Below are 19,327 nucleotides of genomic sequence, written 5' to 3' on the forward strand. Positions count from 1 at the left end.
TCCGATGCAAAAACACTATTTTATTACGCACCCTACTGTCGCACAAACAACACTTCCATTCATCTTTCACTCGTCTCTCTTTAACTACGTCATCCCCCGCTAAGGGTCACGGGAGATGTAGTAAACACCACAATAGGTTAGAATGCCGTGAATTATGTCCTAGTAGCCACTACAGTAGATTCATTATGAAGTTACACCTTTTGAGCACAATAGGGCGATACTACACTGGTTCGCTGCTCAGAGCCTCAGGGAGTCAGCTCTCTGGCCCCTGTTTAGAACATGGAAATGCCAAAGTGAACCTATTGTCAATAATATACATATGAATTAATTTAATTAATAAGCCCCGCCCGCTTGCTTGGAACCGGTTTCTAACATGCTTCCTATGCTTCATATCACCCTTCCTATGCTTCCTAACATCCTCCCTATGCTTCCTAACATCCCTCCTATGCTTCCTAACATCCTTTAAATTATTCCTAACATCCTTCCTATGCTTCATAACATGCCTGCTATCCCCTTTTCTATGCTTCCTAACATCCTTCCCATGCGTCCTACCACCCTTCCTATGCTTCCTATCACCCTTACTATACTATCCTTTCTAACATGATTCCTATCACCCTTCATGTACTTCCTAACATCCTTCCCATACTTCCTATAACCCATCCTTTACTTCCTATTACTGTCTAGTCTGTCTCGCTATTTTCACCAGGGTTTCCGTTATCCGGTAATTATTATCATGCCAGCTTTGCTAGTATCCAACGGTCTTCTTTTGTTTATTTACACATATAAAAACAATTACATATAATACAATCTAATGCACAAAGAAATGTGAAGGAGAATTAACTAATTCAAAAGTGTATCAAACTTATTGGTAACTTTGAGGTTAACAGCACGTGTACTAGATGGTGTGTGTTTATAGCAATAACTTGCACCATGCCTCATGTCTCCTGATCCGTATAGTCTAGACATTTTCTGAGAATATTCATGACCCCTAGAGGAACAAACATATTGATTTTGGTCCCTGTAACCTTTCCTCTAGTGCCACCATCAGGCCAAACTGAGAAGAAGTAATGGCCAGATTGCCATATAATTTGTTGTGCACGTTCATGACCGTTCATATCTCCTCTAGCCCCACCATCAGGCCAAACCTTTCATTTTCAAATGAGTGATTGTTGGACCTTGGTTGAGATCTGCATTCTACTAAGGGAATTCTTCTAGTATTGTAGTTGTTCTACCTATTTCATTTCAAACCCTTATTTATACATGTAAAATCTCATTGAGATACAGTCTCATTTGCAAGAGCGACCTGACCTATGCATAAAGAGAATCAGCAAATATCTTATCTTAACTCATTGACTGCCACGCTGTTTTTCCATCTGTACTCCCTGGCGCCAGCGTTTTTGACAATTTTCACGATGTTTGCAGACCCATCGTATATTCTGTATTATAGCTATCGAGACAATAGTATGGCTAATTTGAAAGGCAATATTTATACTCCCAACAGGGAACAAACCGTTTATTTCCACATACCTTAGTTCCTCGCGGACTCGTTTTCTGACGCTAGGATTATCACAAATGCATGTTTTATGATGGGGTTCGGTAAAATAGACGTTACCTTTGTCAGCAGGTCCACCAAAACCCCGTCCACTCTTGCTCCGAAGTGTCTGAGTCAAAAAAGGAACAATTGGCGATCGCCATTGCCGAACGTTAGTTGGCTCTAGTCTGGAGATAACGTTACATCCAAACAGCCTGTTTGAAAATACTAGAATCCAACATAGTCTGGTGAAAACGCACCTTATGTTATGGATGGATCGTCACCGTTTGTCCTCTTCATAATAATCTCCAATAGTTCGCTCTAGGCGATCGCCATTGCCGAACGTTAGTTGGCTCTAGTCTGGGGTGCTCTCAACTCGGCGACAGATAATGTTACATGCTCGGCCGGTTTGACTATAGTATTTTTATGATTTACCAGAAGTGCTGAGTCCAATGTAGTCTGGTGAAAATGCACCTTATCATCCATAAGTGTGATCGTTTTGTCCCCTTCATAATAATCTCCAATAGTTCGCTCGCCATTGCATAGGCAGTTTGCAGGCTAGTGGCTACTACTGTACCCAGCTGTGAGTGAGCAAACCGTCATTTCAATTCGAATTCACTCAGAGGTACCAGGATCACACAACAAGGTCCGGCTGACTGTTTAGTATAATACTAATAAAATAAAATAAACTAGTATACTCGTTTTTGGCGGTGAGCGCATAGGAGCCTAATTCAATGAGTTAATCTTATTGTGCTGTCAGAACAATCTTATGTTTACAGGTTAAGCTTTTAATATCCGCTATTGTCCATTTGGCCACTGTCTCATCTTGTTAACAGCCAGGAAATGCTAATGTGAAACTTGTATTATAAGTTAATACATCTAGTGATATGTGCAAGAAAACAATACTTTATTTTTTTCCAGACAATCTGAAATGTTGTGTTTATAGGTAAGGTATTTACAATGTTCACTATTTGGCAAAACCAGACAGCTGGCCTGCATGGAGAGCACATCACTTTCTCGCTACACTGTTCTATGTTGTCTCCTGGGAAGGAAAGAATCCTTTTTTACTTGCAGTGAAACACAAATACATGGGGCGATTTAAGAGCCCATTCACCGCTGTAGCAGGAGAATTGGATGTGGTGAATTATCAGGTGCGCCATAATGGTTTATATAAACGGAGACGTCCCAGTGGTTAAGTGAGTGAGCGCTGAGTGGCTCACGCAGTGGTTCCAAGGTTGAAGGACATGGTGGGGGACAGCGGCACTTGCAGGCTTTGCCCGCTCGCCTGTGGGTGTAAGCATCTCTGAGTGCCCATCTAGGCTTCTCCTCTACCATCTTGCTGTTTTAGAGAACATAGTATAGATAGGTTGATTGATTGAAAACTGTATTAACAGATTGCAGAATGGGTACAATACAGTACAGCTCAATACAAACAACTGCTAAGAGGATGAAGACCAGAAAAATACTTTCGTCCTATTTACATAAGGGTCCTCCATTTTCAATTCATCGACATTTATGACATACGAGACATACAAATATACGGTACTGTGTAAGAAAGAGAGAACATCATAAAAAAATTGAAATCTGAAGGGGAAGAAACTGTACATGAGTGGGGGGGGGGATTTTGACATTTACAGGGTCCAGTTTCTAATTGCAGCCTCCCGTAGGTGCTCTTTGAGAGCAGTTTTGAAGGAGGGTAGGGATTCACATTCCTTTACGGCTGTGGGTATGGCGTTCCACATTATTGTGGCATAATTGCAAAACGTGTTTAGTCCCTTGTTTGAGCCGAATCTGGGTTGAACGTGATTTGTGGAACTCCCTCTGGTGTTGTGGTCGTGGACTTCACTGACCTTTTAGGAAGTATTTCGACAGGTACATGGGTAGTACGCTCCATCCTCCTGTTCCCAGGGGTTTAAGGTGGTTGTTCCCAAACCTTTTGGGCCAAAAGTCACACCAGAAGTCAAACTAGAATCTCAAGGCTCAGCACAAGTAGCAATTCTATGAGGAAGTAATAGGCATATGATTAACAAGTGCAGATGTTCTACAGTATTTTCCAATTTAGAAGTCATGTTTTATGAAGCCTTATAAAAAAATGAATAATAAAATTTCACGGCACATAAAATAAAAGCTAGCTTATAATGGTAGTGTCTGGTTAGGAGCGAGGGATAATGGAGGTACTATCCAAAGAGGGGTCCGGGAGGGGGGGGTTTGAGCTGGAGCATATGTGTGTAGGTTTTTAGATAACCGGTATTAGGGGTATATCCTGTATAAGACATTGGTATAAATGGTAATTTCGTTGGATATACACTGTATATTAATGCTTGTGTATGTTATCGTGTGTTGTCATGTTTGTTTATATGTGTGTTTAAAAAAAAATTAAAATCACGGCACACTTGATCTTGCTACATGGCACACCGGTTGAAAACCACTGGTCTTAGGCAATGTATTGGTAACAGGGCTTTCCCCAGGGTCTTCAAACAAGATGGTGCTGAGTTGCCACAAGGGGGTGGTCCGGAGGGGCCACCATTTGCTATAATTTCCTGCAACTTAAAAACATAATTTTAATAAAATAGCAAACACAAGGGTAAGTTCCAAATAAGTTATTTAAGTACTGTACATTGTAGAAGGTTGCACAATAGCTTAATGCCGAACACAAAAACACTCGCATGCACACACACACACACAGTAGAACAGAGGACTAATCGCGTATTAGACAATGATGCGTCTGTTTCTAAGCTGGTCCCAAGCTTTCACTGCAAAAATGTATTAATTAATGAATTAATCAAATTAAAACACATGGTGGCGCTGGCATGTTGTCATAGTGGCGTTGCCCCTCTATACCATTGTTTAGGGAAAGCCCTGAGTAACCTACACCCTTCTGAGGCCACCTCACCACTTCCTGTTCCAAAAGCATATGTAGGGCCTGTAGTATCATAGATATATATAAAGACTAGATGATTCACCCGCGCTGCTGGCCAACGGAGACCGGCGTTGCCACATGGCGGCCTTCTTGCTACAGGTAGCATGCCCACTCATAACATGAATGTCTATAGTGCATGTACTGTACTATTGAAATAACCATAGCTTGCTAAATGTTCAACCGTTCATACTGCATACTTATAATGGACTTTCATATAAAAAATAAATGTATATATATACAAATTCTTTCAAGCTTTGTAAATTCGTCAAGATTTCAGCGAGTTAAGAGTATTTTTGTTTGTGCAGATCACTCACCTTTTAAAGCAGTATTTAACTGTTACAAGATGGCCGCCGGTGAACTACGCGGGAGTCTCCGCCTTGCGCCATCTAGTCTTTATATATACAGTATCTATGTGTCGTAGGACAAAATGTTTAGAGGAAGTAATACTCAGTCACAGGAGTTCAATAACGTTTAACGGTCCATTTTGTGAATTGGTCATTCCTCTATCATGACAGCTTTGTTGACAGACGGCTCCCGGGATAAACACCACTTACGTTAACATTGTTAGCAACGATGGCATTAGCTCAGCCTGCAGACGGTACTTAAAACCTGTTGCTTCAGAGACCGTTCATCACAGCGACTTGATTTGATTTAATCCAGACGTCCGTTCAGCAACTTTGTATAATGGAATCAGCCATTCAGGGTCACGGTCACTCGTCATTCTCATGGTCTATAATGTCCGAGGGCTTCAGTAGGCTAAACACACGGCCCACCATGGCTTGCTTTTGAAATTAAGGGGGAGGTTAAGGTAATGTGATTCAATTGTGTTGATCCTTTTTTTTTTTTCTTTTTTTTTTTTTTTGCCAGAATTAACATATTGACAGCCCTAGCTAAAATATAAAATGTTGTAAAACTTTAACTTGTTCTGATTGGCTGTTTGATTGAACCAATCGAATCACATTCTGCCCTCAGAAGGCATTCCAATAAATCATTGTGCATTTGGCAACTTGCACCATTCTCTTTTAAAGCTAGAAATCAATAGGGAGAAACCTCACATGTGTCACCTGGTTGAAAATGTGGGACTGTTTGGAGTTGAACTTAAAAAGTGTCAGTCCCATTGCGGTTTTCTTTATTAGACAGAGGTATATTGGAAGGGGGGGGGGGGGGTGTCAAATGTTTCCCAGAGGCAGAAAATGAGAAAGCGGCGTTTGGAATTTGACCTCGGCAGAGGAGAGTTGTATATTCTCAGTTTGGCAAGTGTTTATTGTTGTTATCAATGCGACGTCATTCGTCCACATCGCTAACGGCATAATGACCACCATCGCTCCTGGGTCATTAATACTGATAGGGGTCGGGAGTAAGTCACCACCTGACAATTACCTCTGTAGGCGCCCAGGCATAACATACTCCAGAGAGTAATGACATGCTCAACAGCGCTCTGAACCAAGTGCTTCGTAGCTCTCTGATGCACTGACGTAGGTTTAATGAAAGCTTTTTATTTTATTATTTTTTTTAAACAGACACCAGTCTCGTATAGAAATGTTCAAAATAGTTTCCAGCTATTTTCTTCACATTTTTACATAGTTTACAACTTGATTGTGACGACCACTATCGACCAAATTTAAATATAAATATTAGTCGCAGGCTGTGTTATTTTCCTCCTTGTCTTCAGGGTTGTTAGTCCAAATGGACGGAGACGTGAGAGTGAGATTATGGGCACATTGTAGGTAATCTAGCCCAGTGGTTCTCAATCAGGGGTCCGGGGGTACTCGGGCATCCTTGAGGGAGTTCCAGGGGGTCCCAAAAGTAGGGCCAATAGCCAAATGAGAGTGACTATATATATATATATATATATATAAGTGACTATTCTACGCTGTATAGTTGCCTGGGGCACAAAACTTCAAATGGTGCAAAACACAGCCAAATGGGGACAAATAGGAGAGAACATTACCCTGTTCTAGCATCCTGGCACTGGCTGCCAGTTGCTTTTAGAGTTGATTAAAAAAAATATATATTACTAATTACTTGTAAAGCATTACATGTTTTAGCACCTGCCTATATAGTTCTTCTTATTTACCGGACTGGACACAAGATTAGAATGTGTTTGAAATAACCCAGAAATATCCTGGCTCCAAATTAAAATGAGGTGCATTGCACACACACACACACACACACACACAGGGGAATTGATCAGCTGGTGGGGCAGTGGGAAGCTACGTTAAAGTGAACACTTCCTTATTACTCACCTGAATGGCATTCAAAGCATCAAATAAAGACTTGTGTTTGTTATACTGCTGATATAGTATGTTATTACAAGTCATTGGCTAAAACTAACATCTGCCTTTGTGCTTATATGGAGTTAGTTTGTTATACTGCTGACATAGTATGTTATTATTACTGCATCATTTGCTGGACTAAAACTAGGGGTGTAGAAATTTCTCGATTCTAAGATGCATCGCGATGCGGACGTGGAAGATTCTGCATTGATGCAGTGACGGAACATAATTGATTATTAAAATAAATAAAAAATGTACTCTCTTGCTAGCTTTTATGCTATTTTACAATGTAGCGCTTTGGGATTTGCTCCACAACTATAAAGCGCCCTACAAATCAAATTTATTATTATTATTATTATTATTATTATTGTAACTGAGGGGTACAATTCCCTGACTGTATTGTTAGATATGATACTTACTACCACTACCTCTTGTACTTTAGACTCTGGCCACCCAGTACTAGGCATAAATAATTATGGTAAACACTCCCACGTAGATGAAACGATCCAACACAAATGTACCAAGTCGAAAGTCTGCGTTTAATAATAATTAATACATAGCAAAAGGTATGTAGAGCAATCACTTAATTACATTTATGATGTAATTTATGGTGGCGCAGGCGGTAAATATACAACCTGGAATATTTAAGGAATAATAGCAATGATACTTTAATGATTATAGAACTGGATACACTAGGGGGGAATTCCGGTCGCTTGTAAGACAACTGGAGAAGGGGGGGGGGGTAGAGTCTGGCTGTATCCGTCTGGCCGAGGGTATCCTGGGAGAACCCACGGTTGTGCGGCTCGGTGCCTCAGCGATCCTCGATCCACAGATGAAAGCAGTTGGACTCTCTGTGGGCCGGCTTCCTCCGGTCCACGATGGAGAGACGTGAAGCGACCTCGTCGTGTAGAGCGTCTCCTCACCTGTCGTCCTCTCCGGGGGGGGGGGTTTCCAACACACGGCAGTGTTGGTCTTTATCCATAGAATAATCACTGTATACAAAGCATAATCCGTGCCTGGGAAGGCGGGCTGTCGTCGGTAGAATAATCCGGTATGCAGGTCCACTCGCTCGTCGGCTCTGGGGCTCCTCGGGTGCAGCCTCACATGGGGTCGGCCACCCTGGATAAGCAGCCAGTTCTCTGCCCGAAACGATGGGGTACTGACTACGATAGTATTCTCACCGCACGAAGCACTACATATGAATAGACTATTATTAGCTTAATAGACTACGTCCAACTCGACGATATAGTGCCAAATATGACTATTCAAATATTAATATACACGATGTCTCAATACCGATGGTAGGCCGAACTTGGCCTTACTCCCACACGTGGCGTCGCGGGGAGGCTTTACGTCTGTCACTCTATTGGAGGGTAAGAAACTGGACTAAAAAAGGAAGTCCTACTTTAGTAGCGCAGTATATATACGCACTATGAACAAATAGTACCATTAGTGGTGCGGTAGCCAGATTCCTACGCGGAACTAGGACTTGTTCGTACATGTTGAGCGGTACGTTTGAACTGGGTCTGGGGGGTATGGCAGCCTGGCACCAAGGTCTCGACCAATAGTAGAATGGAGACTATTATGGGATGTTCAGTAGGCTAGAATGGATATTCAATGCATATTGTACAAGGAATATACAAGGGATATCAGGGAATATTAGAGAATATACAAATACAATTAAATATATATATATAAATAAATATATATATTCGGTTTAATCTGGCCCTTCACAACAGCCACCCCCTGATTGGTCCCAGACCTAATCAGTTAAGCAGAGACAGATTAATCGCGTTGTCTATTTACACATAAGGGTTTGCTGTAGGGGTCAGTCAACTTCACAAAGTCATAGGGTTATAGGGTCATGGTCATCATCGATTGTGTCTGGGAGTCGGGGCAGTTCTATGAGCCTCGCCACGGGACGGGTGTAAGTGCGACCCTGGACAAGCACTTCAGCTGCTCGGACCTTGCCGTCGGCACCGGTGATCACTTTGCTTACGCGGCCGGCCGGCCACATAGCTCTGGGCAGTGATTGATCAATAATCATGACGACTGTTCCTTCTGTCAAATTGTCTCTCTCCTTTACCCACTTCTGGCGGGTCTGTAGAGACGGTAGGTAGTGCAGTAGGAAACTGCTTTGTTGTGCACTCTCTATGGTAGTGCAATCATCTATGTTGGGGTCTGCAGAGATAACAGTGCTCAATCCACAGAACATAGGTTTCTTATTCTCAGCCTCCTCTTGACTGGCTTCCCTCGGGATAGGCGTGGGCCACTCTCCTTCCGGGAGCTTTAGGAATGCTGGGCCGTCACTGTAGACATTGCGACGGGTGAGGTCATCTAGGGGCATTCCCCGGGTGATGACGTCAGCTGGGTTCTGTTTTGTATCAACGTAGCGCCACTCTGTTTCTCCGGTTAACTCTTCGGTTAAGTCTTGAATCTCGGTGACTCTGACTCCCACGAAGACTTTGTACTTGCATGAGTCCGATTTGATCCAGGCGAGTACTGTCGTGGAATCTGACCACAGGATTGTTCTAGACACCGGTATGGTGAGCTCACGTTGGATGAGCGTGGCTAGGTGCGCTCCGGCTAGGGCTGCGCAGAGCTCTAGACGTGGGATAGATTGTTGCTTGCGTGGGGCTATTCTCGAGCGGGCGAGGACAAATGCTGTGTAGATCTCTCCCCCCTCTTCTTGGGCCCGCAAGTAGGCTACTGATCCGTATGCGACCTCTGAGGCGTCACTGAAGACGTGTAAGTCCATTTTACATGTCTCTGGCCTCACCGTGGGTGGGAAGTAGCTTCGGCGCATATTAACGCCTGGGAGTGAGTGGAGCTCCATCTCCCACTCTCTCCAGGTGGATGCAAGGTGTGCGGGAATGGGGTCGTCCCAGCCCTGGTCCTTGTCCCACAATGCTCGTACAATCATTTTTGCCCTGGTGGTGTACGGTAGAATACATCCTAGCGGGTCGTATTGTCGGGCGAGTGTTGTGTACACACTCCGTCTGGTGGTCGGCGCCGCCGCCGGCCTTCCCTGCTCCGTAGTCAGGGGCTTGTGTCCGTAGTGAAGCGAATCTGTTTTGAATCGCCACACCAATCCCAGGGTCATCTCCTGGGCTTCTCCCGGGATTGTAGCCATCCAGGTCTCGCTGCTGGCTGCCTTGTCCTCGGAGGAGAGGCTGCGCAGTACTTGCGGATCGCTGCTGGCCCACTGCCTGAGATCAAAGCCGCCTTTGATCAATGAGGCGCGGAGTTTAATCAGGAGAGCCTCGGCTTCTTCCTGGGTTGAAAGGCTTTGTAGACAGTTGTCTACGTAGAAGCTGTTCTTTACGCTGTGTCGGACCTCTTCGTCCGCTGCTGGGTCCTCTGCTACATGTTTCTGTAGTGCAAATGTAGCACAGCAGGGGCTGCACGTCGTTCCGAAGGGGAGGACTTCCCATTGGTAGATGGCTGGGTGCTCATCTCCTGGCTTCTCTCTCCATAGGAACCGTAACAGGGGCTTGTCCTCCTCTACTAATCTCACCTGCAGGAACATTCCTTTAATGTCCCCGCTGATGGCCACCTTTTCCTGGCGGAAGCGGAGTAGAACGCCGAGTAGGGAGGGGCCGAGTGTGGGACCGGGCAGTAACTCTTTATTCAGATTTTGGGATCCGATCTGGTAGCTGCAGTTAAATACTATGCGGTCTTTACCGTTGTGATGGACCTTGTGGTGAGGCACGTACCACGATTCAGTGGTCTGGTCAGCCTCTTTAATGTCCATCTTTGTGACGTGTCCCGCTGTGATGAGCTTCTCAATCTCGGCGCGGTATACACTCTCTTGGGCAGGGTTCTTGGCTAAGCGCCGCTCCGTGTTCAGCAGGTACCGTTCTGTGGCGTCTGTCTTGGCGTGGAAAGTAGGCATTCCTTCTCGCCGCAGGAGTGGCGTGGCGTATCTCAACACGCCGTTGACCGGGACTCTCTTGGTCCCTGTCTCGAGGAGGTGAATGGCGTAAATGTCATCTTTAGAGCGAATGTCTTTCTTTCCGTTCTTAAAGGGCATTTGTTCCAAGGTCCATAGCCGCTCTACGTGTTGCAGGAGTGCGGTTTCTCCCTCTGTGACTCGGGAGTGGAGACATCTAGTGGCTGTACTTCGGTTGAGAGATTTGGCGAGCGGGCCTTGGAGAGTCCATCCCAAACGGGTCTCGACTGCTGCAGGACAGCCTCGGGGTCCGGTATGAACCCGGTCTATCGGGACAATGAGGTCTGCATGGTCGGAGCCTATCAACAGGGTCGGCATAGCATTGTCTATGAGCGGGATCGGTAACTTGCGCAGATGTGCATATTTCTCCATCAGCTTGGCGACGGGGTATGTGTACCGCGACAGTCCTATTTCTTGGCTGGTGAAAGCGTCTGTAATCTGGTACCGTCGCTCAGGCTGGCCGCTTGCTGCGATAGAGAATGAGACATTCTCGCCCTTTATCGTCTTCAAATCTCGTCTTATTGTCCGAATTGTCATTTGGGTTTCGCTTCCCCGCAGCCCTAGCTGGGCCGCAGCGGAGGCGAGCAGAAGGGTCTTCTCTGACCCGTCATCGAGGACGGCGTAAGTGTCCAGGACTTTATTCTGGTAGCTTAGTGTCACACGCACTACTTTTAGGAGTACTCGGGCTCCACTGCTGCTGGCGGGATCGATGTACATGACGCTCGCTTTGCTGCTGGATGGTGCGGGTGAAGGGCGCCGTCTGTTACTGTCGTGAAGTATGTCCAGATGGGCTCCATCGCACTTGGTGCACCTTTTCTTTAAGCGGCATTCGACTGCCATGTGTGAGCGCGCACAGCGAAAACGGCGCTTGTTGGACTTTATCCATTGACTTGCTTCCTCCGCGTTCAGCTTGGGGAAGGAGTCACATTGCGCTAGCCAGTGTTCTTTCTCACAGTAGGGGCACACCATCTTCCACTTCTCCGTTCTGGAGGGGGTACTGTGGCTCCTGCTGCTCGGTACTGACTCCGATTGGTGCATCACAGTCACCGATCTTCTTCCATCATTTAGTCGTCTGGTTCCTTCTCTGGAGCCAGGGGTGCTCCGTCCGAATGTATCTAGCCGTAGGCTGCTGACTTCTCTCGCCAGGAAGTCTGCTAGATCGAGGAGGTTCGGTTCGGGGCCATTCGGGTCTCGGTGGTCTCTCTGCCGCCTAAAACGCTCCTGTCGAGCGGGCGGCAGCTTCTCCAAGATCCTTTCCACATTTGAGTTGGCGTAAAGTTCATGCCTCCCCTTCTCTCTCTGCGCTCCCAACATCCCTACCAGGGACTGCACTCTGATGGACAGGTCGTCCAGTGCTCGATTGTCTATTGCTGGGGGTAAGCGGTCGATGTGTCGGATCTCCTGGATCACGTAATCCCATATGCGCCCATACCTCTGGTCCAATGCTACCAGCGCTGCTGTGTATGGGGTGGTGGAAGTCGCGTAGGCGAGCGCTATATTATGTGCGCGGGGTACCTTTAAGTGCTTCAGTAGGATGCCGTATTTATGGCGTTCATCCAATACATCCACCAACATGGTCTCCAGACACATGCAGAGTTCTGTATACTGGGCCCGGTTCTCTTGGGTGAAGTCGGGTACCATAGGCGTGCCAATGTATGACGCTGACTGTGGATACATCGGCGAGCGTTGGGGGAGAGGCCTCCTAGGCGAGTCTCCTCCCGCTCCTTGGTATGGGCTGGTACCGGCAGTGTACCATGGCCCGCTTGTCCAGGTGCTGTTCCTCGGTGCGGGTCGTGCGTCGTGCTCACCCGTGTATAGAGTCGGGGGTCTGTAGCGCAGCTCCGCGGGAGTATAGCCTGGGCTGTACCGGACCTCCTGGTCCGGTAGAGTACTGTGCTGTCGTCGGGCGCGGTTCTCCTCCTCTTCCTCTTCGTCTTCAGTTAGGTCATCCAGTGCTTGTAGTCTCTGGTTTAGCCTCTCCACAGGATATGCTGCTCCTTCCCGGTTGCTAGGTCTCGCTTGGACCGGTGGGGGGAGGTGGTCTGTGGGGGGTATAGACCTCGTCTGTTGGTCAAGTTCAGGGTTGTTTACTCAGCTAGGGGATGCCGCCCTGGAGGTGTGTCTAGACGAGTTCCTGGAGCCTCTGGCGGAGGGAGAGGGTGTTGTCCGTCTGATCAGCTGTTCTATTAGTTGCGCTTGCTGTCTGTCGCGCTCTGCGTCCCGTAGAGCACCAGCAGCTGCTCGCTGGTTGTCTGCTCGGTCTCGGGCCACATTCTCTTCCATCTGAATGCGTCTTATTTCTAGACGTATATGCTCTTCTTCGCTCCGCTGCTGGATCTGCAGTCGGTCGCGTTCAGCAGCGGCGTTCAGGCTGATGAGGAAGGCCTGCTGTAGGGTCCTCTCTGCCTCGCTGGGAGAAGGCGGTTGTATAGGGGAGCCTTCCCTCGGGGTACTCCTTGCGGAGCCTTGGAGCTCTATCTCCACGGTGCTCTCCCCGTCTTCTTCCGTGCCGAGTTCTCTCTCGGTAGCGTTGTATTCCTCCCGGGACTCATCGGGGACTACTTCTTCAGTACTGGCGGGGTGTGAAGTCATGTCTGGTTCCCACTGGTCCCCACCGTGAGCTTGGTCAGTTACATTAGAACCCGTAGGGGCCTCTATGGTCGGGGTAGTCTGGGCGTTGGGGTTAGACATACTTTTACTTTCTAGTTTTACCGCGTTTACTGTTAGTAGAAGACTAGGTTGTTGACTGACAGCGTAAGCCTCTAAGTACTGAGGGAGCCGTCGTTCGCGCTGCGGGCGTTGGTTAGTAGGATCGTTTCGTGGAGTGTTCATCATAGGCCATTTCAATATTAATAACACTATATTAATATTACACTAATTACCCTCCGGCTCGAAGGACCAATTGTAACTGAGGGGTACAATTCCCTGACTGTATTGTTAGATATGATACTTACTACCACTACCTCTTGTACTTTAGACTCTGGCCACCCAGTACTAGGCATAAATAATTATGGTAAACACTCCCACGTAGATGAAACGATCCAACACAAATGTACCAAGTCGAAAGTCTGCGTTTAATAATAATTAATACATAGCAAAAGGTATGTAGAGCAATCACTTAATTACATTTATGATTTGAAATAGGATGCACTTTTATGGCAAATGAGTATTCGTTGGTATATCAATAGAGAACGTCCAATCTCTGGTGGCGCAGGCGGTAAATATACAACCTGGAATATTTAAGGAATAATAGCAATGATACTTTAATGATTATAGAACTGGATACACTAGGGGGGAATTCCGGTCGCTTGTAAGACAACTGGAGAAGGGGGGGGGGGGGGGTAGAGTCTGGCTGTATCCGTCTGGCCGAGGGTATCCTGGGAGAACCCACGGTTGTGCGGCTCGGTGCCTCAGCGATCCTCGATCCACAGATGAAAGCAGTTGGACTCTCTGTGGGCCGGCTTCCTCCGGTCCACGATGGAGAGACGTGAAGCGACCTCGTCGTGTAGAGCGTCTCCTCACCTGTCGTCCTCTCCGGGGGGGGGGTTTCCAACACACGGCAGTGTTGGTCTTTATCCATAGAATAATCACTGTATACAAAGCATAATCCGTGCCTGGGAAGGCGGGCTGTCGTCGGTAGAATAATCCGGTATGCAGGTCCACTCGCTCGTCGGCTCTGGGGCTCCTCGGGTGCAGCCTCACATGGGGTCGGCCACCCTGGATAAGCAGCCAGTTCTCTGCCCGAAACGATGGGGTACTGACTACGATAGTATTCTCACCGCACGAAGCACTACATATGAATAGACTATTATTAGCTTAATAGACTACGTCCAACTCGACGATATAGTGCCAAATATGACTATTCAAATATTAATATACACGATGTCTCAATACCGATGGTAGGCCGAACTTGGCCTTACTCCCACACGTGGCGTCGCGGGGAGGCTTTACGTCTGTCACTCTATTGGAGGGTAAGAAACTGGACTAAAAAAGGAAGTCCTACTTTAGTAGCGCAGTATATATACTCACTATGAACAAATAGTACCATTAGTGGTGCGGTAGCCAGATTCCTACGCGGAACTAGGACTTGTTCGTACATGTTGAGCGGTACGTTTGAACTGGGTCTGGGGGGTATGGCAGCCTGGCACCAAGGTCTCGACCAATAGTAGAATGGAGACTATTATGGGATGTTCAGTAGGCTAGAATGGATATTCAATGCATATTGTACAAGGAATATACAAGGGATATCAGGGAATATTAGAGAATATACAAATACAATTAAATATATATATATAAATAAATATATATATTCGGTTTAATCTGGCCCTTCACAACAATTATTATTATTATTATTATTATTATTATTATTATTATTAAAGCTAGTGCTCTGGTCATGCATCCACTCAACTCATAGACAATACAGCATCAGGCTATTGTAAAAAATATTGATACCAATACTGATACTAATAAAAAAGAGCATTGAACCGTTTTTAACAGTTGGGTATCGAGATACCTTTCTAGTATCTGTATCATGCAACACTAGTAAAGACATTTATTTTGACATTCTTATTTAAGAACTTTCTAAATAAAAGTTAATTTATCTGACTGCTTGTATTAATTGATGAAAAAGTAGCCATGTGCAGTAATATAGATTCTAAAATTGAGGATGTATTATATTATTGAGCTGCATCGAGATGCATCGTAGAATCGAATCGTGGACAGCTGAATCGTAATCGAATCGTGAGGCCAGTGAAGATTCACAGCTCTAGCTAAAACTAACATTTGGGCCTTTGTGCTTATAGGGGAGTTAGTTTGTTATACTGCTGATATAGTATGTTATTACAAGTCATTGGCTAAAACTAACGTCTGTCTTTGTGCTTATAGGGGAATTCCAACAACATCGCCACTGTTGACATTTCGGTGGGCTTCGTTGGACTGGAAAGTTACGTGGAAGCGCCGGCCATCTTCTTGACGGCCCTCAGCACTTACGCCGGGCCCCTCCTCTGGGCGTGTCATCTCATCTGCTACCTCAGCTCAGAGAGGGACAGGTTAGTTGTTGTCTTCCAGTCACTGTTTAACTCAACTCTGAGAGGGACAGGTTAGTTGTTATCTTTCAGTTCATGTTTAACTCAGCTCTGAGAGGGACAGGTTAGTTGTTATCTTTCAGTTCATGTTTAACTCAGCTCTGAGAGGGACAGGTTCGTTGTTCTCTTCCAGTCACTGTTTAACTCAGTTCAGAGAGGGACATGTTAGTTGTTATCTTCCAGTCACTGTTTAACTCAACTCTGAGAGGGACAGGTTAGTTGTTATCTTCCATTCACTGTTTAACTCGGCTCTGAGAGGGACAGGTTAGTTGTTATCTTCCATTCACTGTTTAACTCAGCTCTGAGAGGGACAGGTTAGTTGTTATCTTCCAGTCACTGTTTAACTCAGCTCAGAGAGGGACAGGTTAGTTGTTATCTTCCAGTCACTGTTTAACTCAGCTCAGAGAGGGACAGGTTAGTTGTTATCTTCCAGTCACTGTTTAACTCAGCTCTGAGAGGGACAGGTTAGTTGTTATCTTCCAGTCACTGTTTAACTCAGCTCTGAGAGGGACAGGTTAGTTGTTATCTTCCAGTCACTGTTTAACTCAGCTCTGAGAGGGACAGGTTAGTTGTTATCTTCCAGTCACTGTTTAACTCAACTCTGAGAGGGACAGGTTAGTTGTTATCTTCCAGTCACTGTTTAACTCAGCTCTGAGAGGGACAGGTTAGTTGTTATCTTCCAGTCACTGTTTAACTCAGCTCTGAGAGGGACAGGTTAGTTGTTATCTTCCATTCACTGTTTAACTCAGCTCTGAGAGGGACATGTTAGTTGTTATCTTCCATTCACTGTTTAACTCAGCTCAGAGAGGGACAGGTTAGTTGTTATCTTCCAGTCACTGTTTAACTCAGCTCAGAGAGGGACAGGTTAGTTGTTATCTTCCATTCACTGTTTAACTCAGCTCAGAGAGGGACAGGTTAGTTGTTATCTTCCAGTCACTGTTTAACTCAGCTCTGAGAGGGACAGGTTCGTTGTTATCATTCAGTTACTTGGACTGCTTGTAGGGGTGGGAATCGCCAGAGACCTCACGATATGATACTATCGCGATACTTGCGTCACTATACGATAGTATCACGATACTAAATATATCGCGATACGCTGAGTATTGCGATATTAATATTGTGTTTTATTTTAAATTTTTATTAAAATTATTACCTTTGTCAACATGTTTTATCTAATAAAATAAAGTTCAGTCTGTTCATCTCACTTCAATAATTTTTATTGCAGAACATGGTATTTTCTCAAGCAGACAGATGTAAACACTGTAATCTGTGTTGCATGTACCTGACAAACTGAACTGTTTGTATTATAGTCATATTCCAACTTAACTGAATGCACGTGTGTGTGTGTGTGTGTGTGTGTGTGTGTGTGTGTGTGTGTGTGTGTGTGTGTGTGTGTGTGTGTGTGTGTGTGTGTGTGTGTGTGTGTGTGTGTGTGTGTGTGTGTATGTGTGTGGACTACTGTACTATTACAGGTATTGAAATGACCAATGCAACTTCCTTATACAATTTTTTTTTATGAATAATTAAATATCGATACTTGGCGTCCTTGTATCGATACAGTATCGCCACGCAAAGTATCGCGATACTACTACGTATCGATTTTTTTCCCCCACCCCTAACTGCTTGTGGTGCTTTTATCCAAATTCTACTACTGTAGTTTGGAACTAGCCTGCATTTTAATCCAGTTGGGGTTTAATGTTGTACCAGAGTAGAACACTTTAAAAAAATATATATATAAAGGTCAGATCCATTTCCAGTGGTACTATTTTACATTGAAAATGTGGGGCCTGCTCTGAATCAGCTCTCATCCTATATAACAGAGGTTCAAACCACTAGGCAAACAGCACATTGGAAAGTTCGACAATCATTGGAAAGTTAAAAAATCGAAGGTTCAGATCTTGTTAAAGGCACTTAAAGTCCATCTAATATCACAGTGCACGCTGCATTACAGTAACAGAACACTTGACCAATGGCTTCCTCATTCACATTATTCATAGCTCTGTGCTACTCCCAATAATGCTTTCCACCAGAAAAACCCTCACCTGCAGAATGCTGTTAGAGGCTAGTTCTAGAATAGTCTTGACACGAGGCAGCTCATTTAGAATGCACTTTGCTCCATCAGCAGCCACAGAGCAGGTACTGCAAATGGACTTTGATCGATAATCTCCTGAACTGGTCCAGTTTTCTCCCCCTGGGTACCGTCAAACTGTACTTAAAGGTTGGATACATACTGGATCAGACCAGAGTCACCAGACCATACCACTCAACCCTGTAAGGCCCAAATTAAATTTACATTATCAACTTCAGAGGCCAGAATGTGGGACCTATACACACATTTACTATCCAATAGCATTGTGAGGCTGAACGACAGGACCCATTGACTATGTACATGTGCTAAAAAAAATAAACATTTAAAATAGCTAAAAGCTAAAAGTGATGTTGTAATTTTGCAACTGATGGTCTTACAGGGTTAAGAATCCAGACTCTTTATTCTTGTACTCAAGAGGCAGTTCAATTGATACTTGTGGAAAAACTCCAAAACCAAAGCCCGAACTCAAAGGAATCAAACTTGTGATCAAGACGTATAACATGTCTGAAGAAGGTATATCACTGTTTTAACTCAAAGGTATATGTTTGTTAAACCTGATAGAATCCCTCATGGATTATGTACTTATTTAAAGCAGCACCTCTATTCTTGGTTGTTTGAGCACAGACTTTTTACCTACTGTATCAAAGCCATCAAAACAGCAACAGCCAATTAAAGAATGACCGGTGTCTCCAGTGATGGACAGGTGTCTCCAGTGATGGACAGGTGTCTCCAGTGATGGACAGGTCTCTCCAGTGATGGACAAGTGTCTCCATCAAACGCTGTGTAAACTTTTGTTGCGTTGACATTTTAAACTTCACATTGAAAACTTAGTAAAGAAACTGAAGTTCAATTTAGGTTTTTATTTGAGAAACAAATCCTGCTTTTCCTTTATTGCCAGGAAAAAAAAGTTTGAGCCTTCCCTTGCTTGACTGTGGTGATCTGTTGTACTGCCATGTGCACCTCTGCCCAATGCATGCAAGGGCTGGATACTGTGTACCACAGTGCTCTGAGGTTGGTCATTGGCTGGATACTGTGTACCACAGTGCTCTGAGGTTGGTCATGGATACTGTGTACCACAGTGCTCTGAGGTTGGTCATTGGCTGCAAAGCTCTCACTCACCATTGCACTCTATATGCCAGGGTTAAGTGATCTTCAGTGACTCACTCATTGGCACATATTTATATATAAGTCCAATCCTCACATAAAACGAGTAAATATGGCTTGCGTTCAAATGACACCCTCTTATTGTCCGTCTCTAAGGTTCACACTGAACTTGACAAACGGGCCTTTATGTGCGCTGCCCCTGCAGTCAGGAACCACTTGCAGACAGATTTGCAACTACATAGAAAATCTAGTGAAGGGTTTGGAGTCAGATTTAATTGGATATTGTAATTGCTTCTCTTAGCTAGATTCCATTTCCTCTTGTCTGTCTTTTTAGGCATATGCTTCTGTGAGTTGCTACTGCATGTGTTTTT

The 19,327-nt window shown here is 45.1% G+C and overlaps 1 protein-coding gene across 1 annotated transcript in view; it reads left to right on the plus strand.

The window, feature by feature from the left end:
• pigg (phosphatidylinositol glycan anchor biosynthesis class G (EMM blood group)) overlaps nucleotides 1-19,327 on the plus strand; it is a 192,706-nt gene that overhangs the window by 169,505 nt on the left and 3,874 nt on the right. The window contains exon 12 of the mRNA XM_084331758.1: nucleotides 15,564-15,727. Coding sequence (XP_084187884.1) covers nucleotides 15,564-15,727 — 164 coding nt within the window. The remainder of the gene's footprint in view (nucleotides 1-15,563; nucleotides 15,728-19,327) is intronic.

The sequence above is a fragment of the Notolepis coatsorum genome (genome assembly GCF_963971535.1).
Source record: "Notolepis coatsorum genome assembly, chromosome: 16".
NCBI lineage: Eukaryota > Metazoa > Chordata > Actinopteri > Aulopiformes > Paralepididae > Notolepis > Notolepis coatsorum.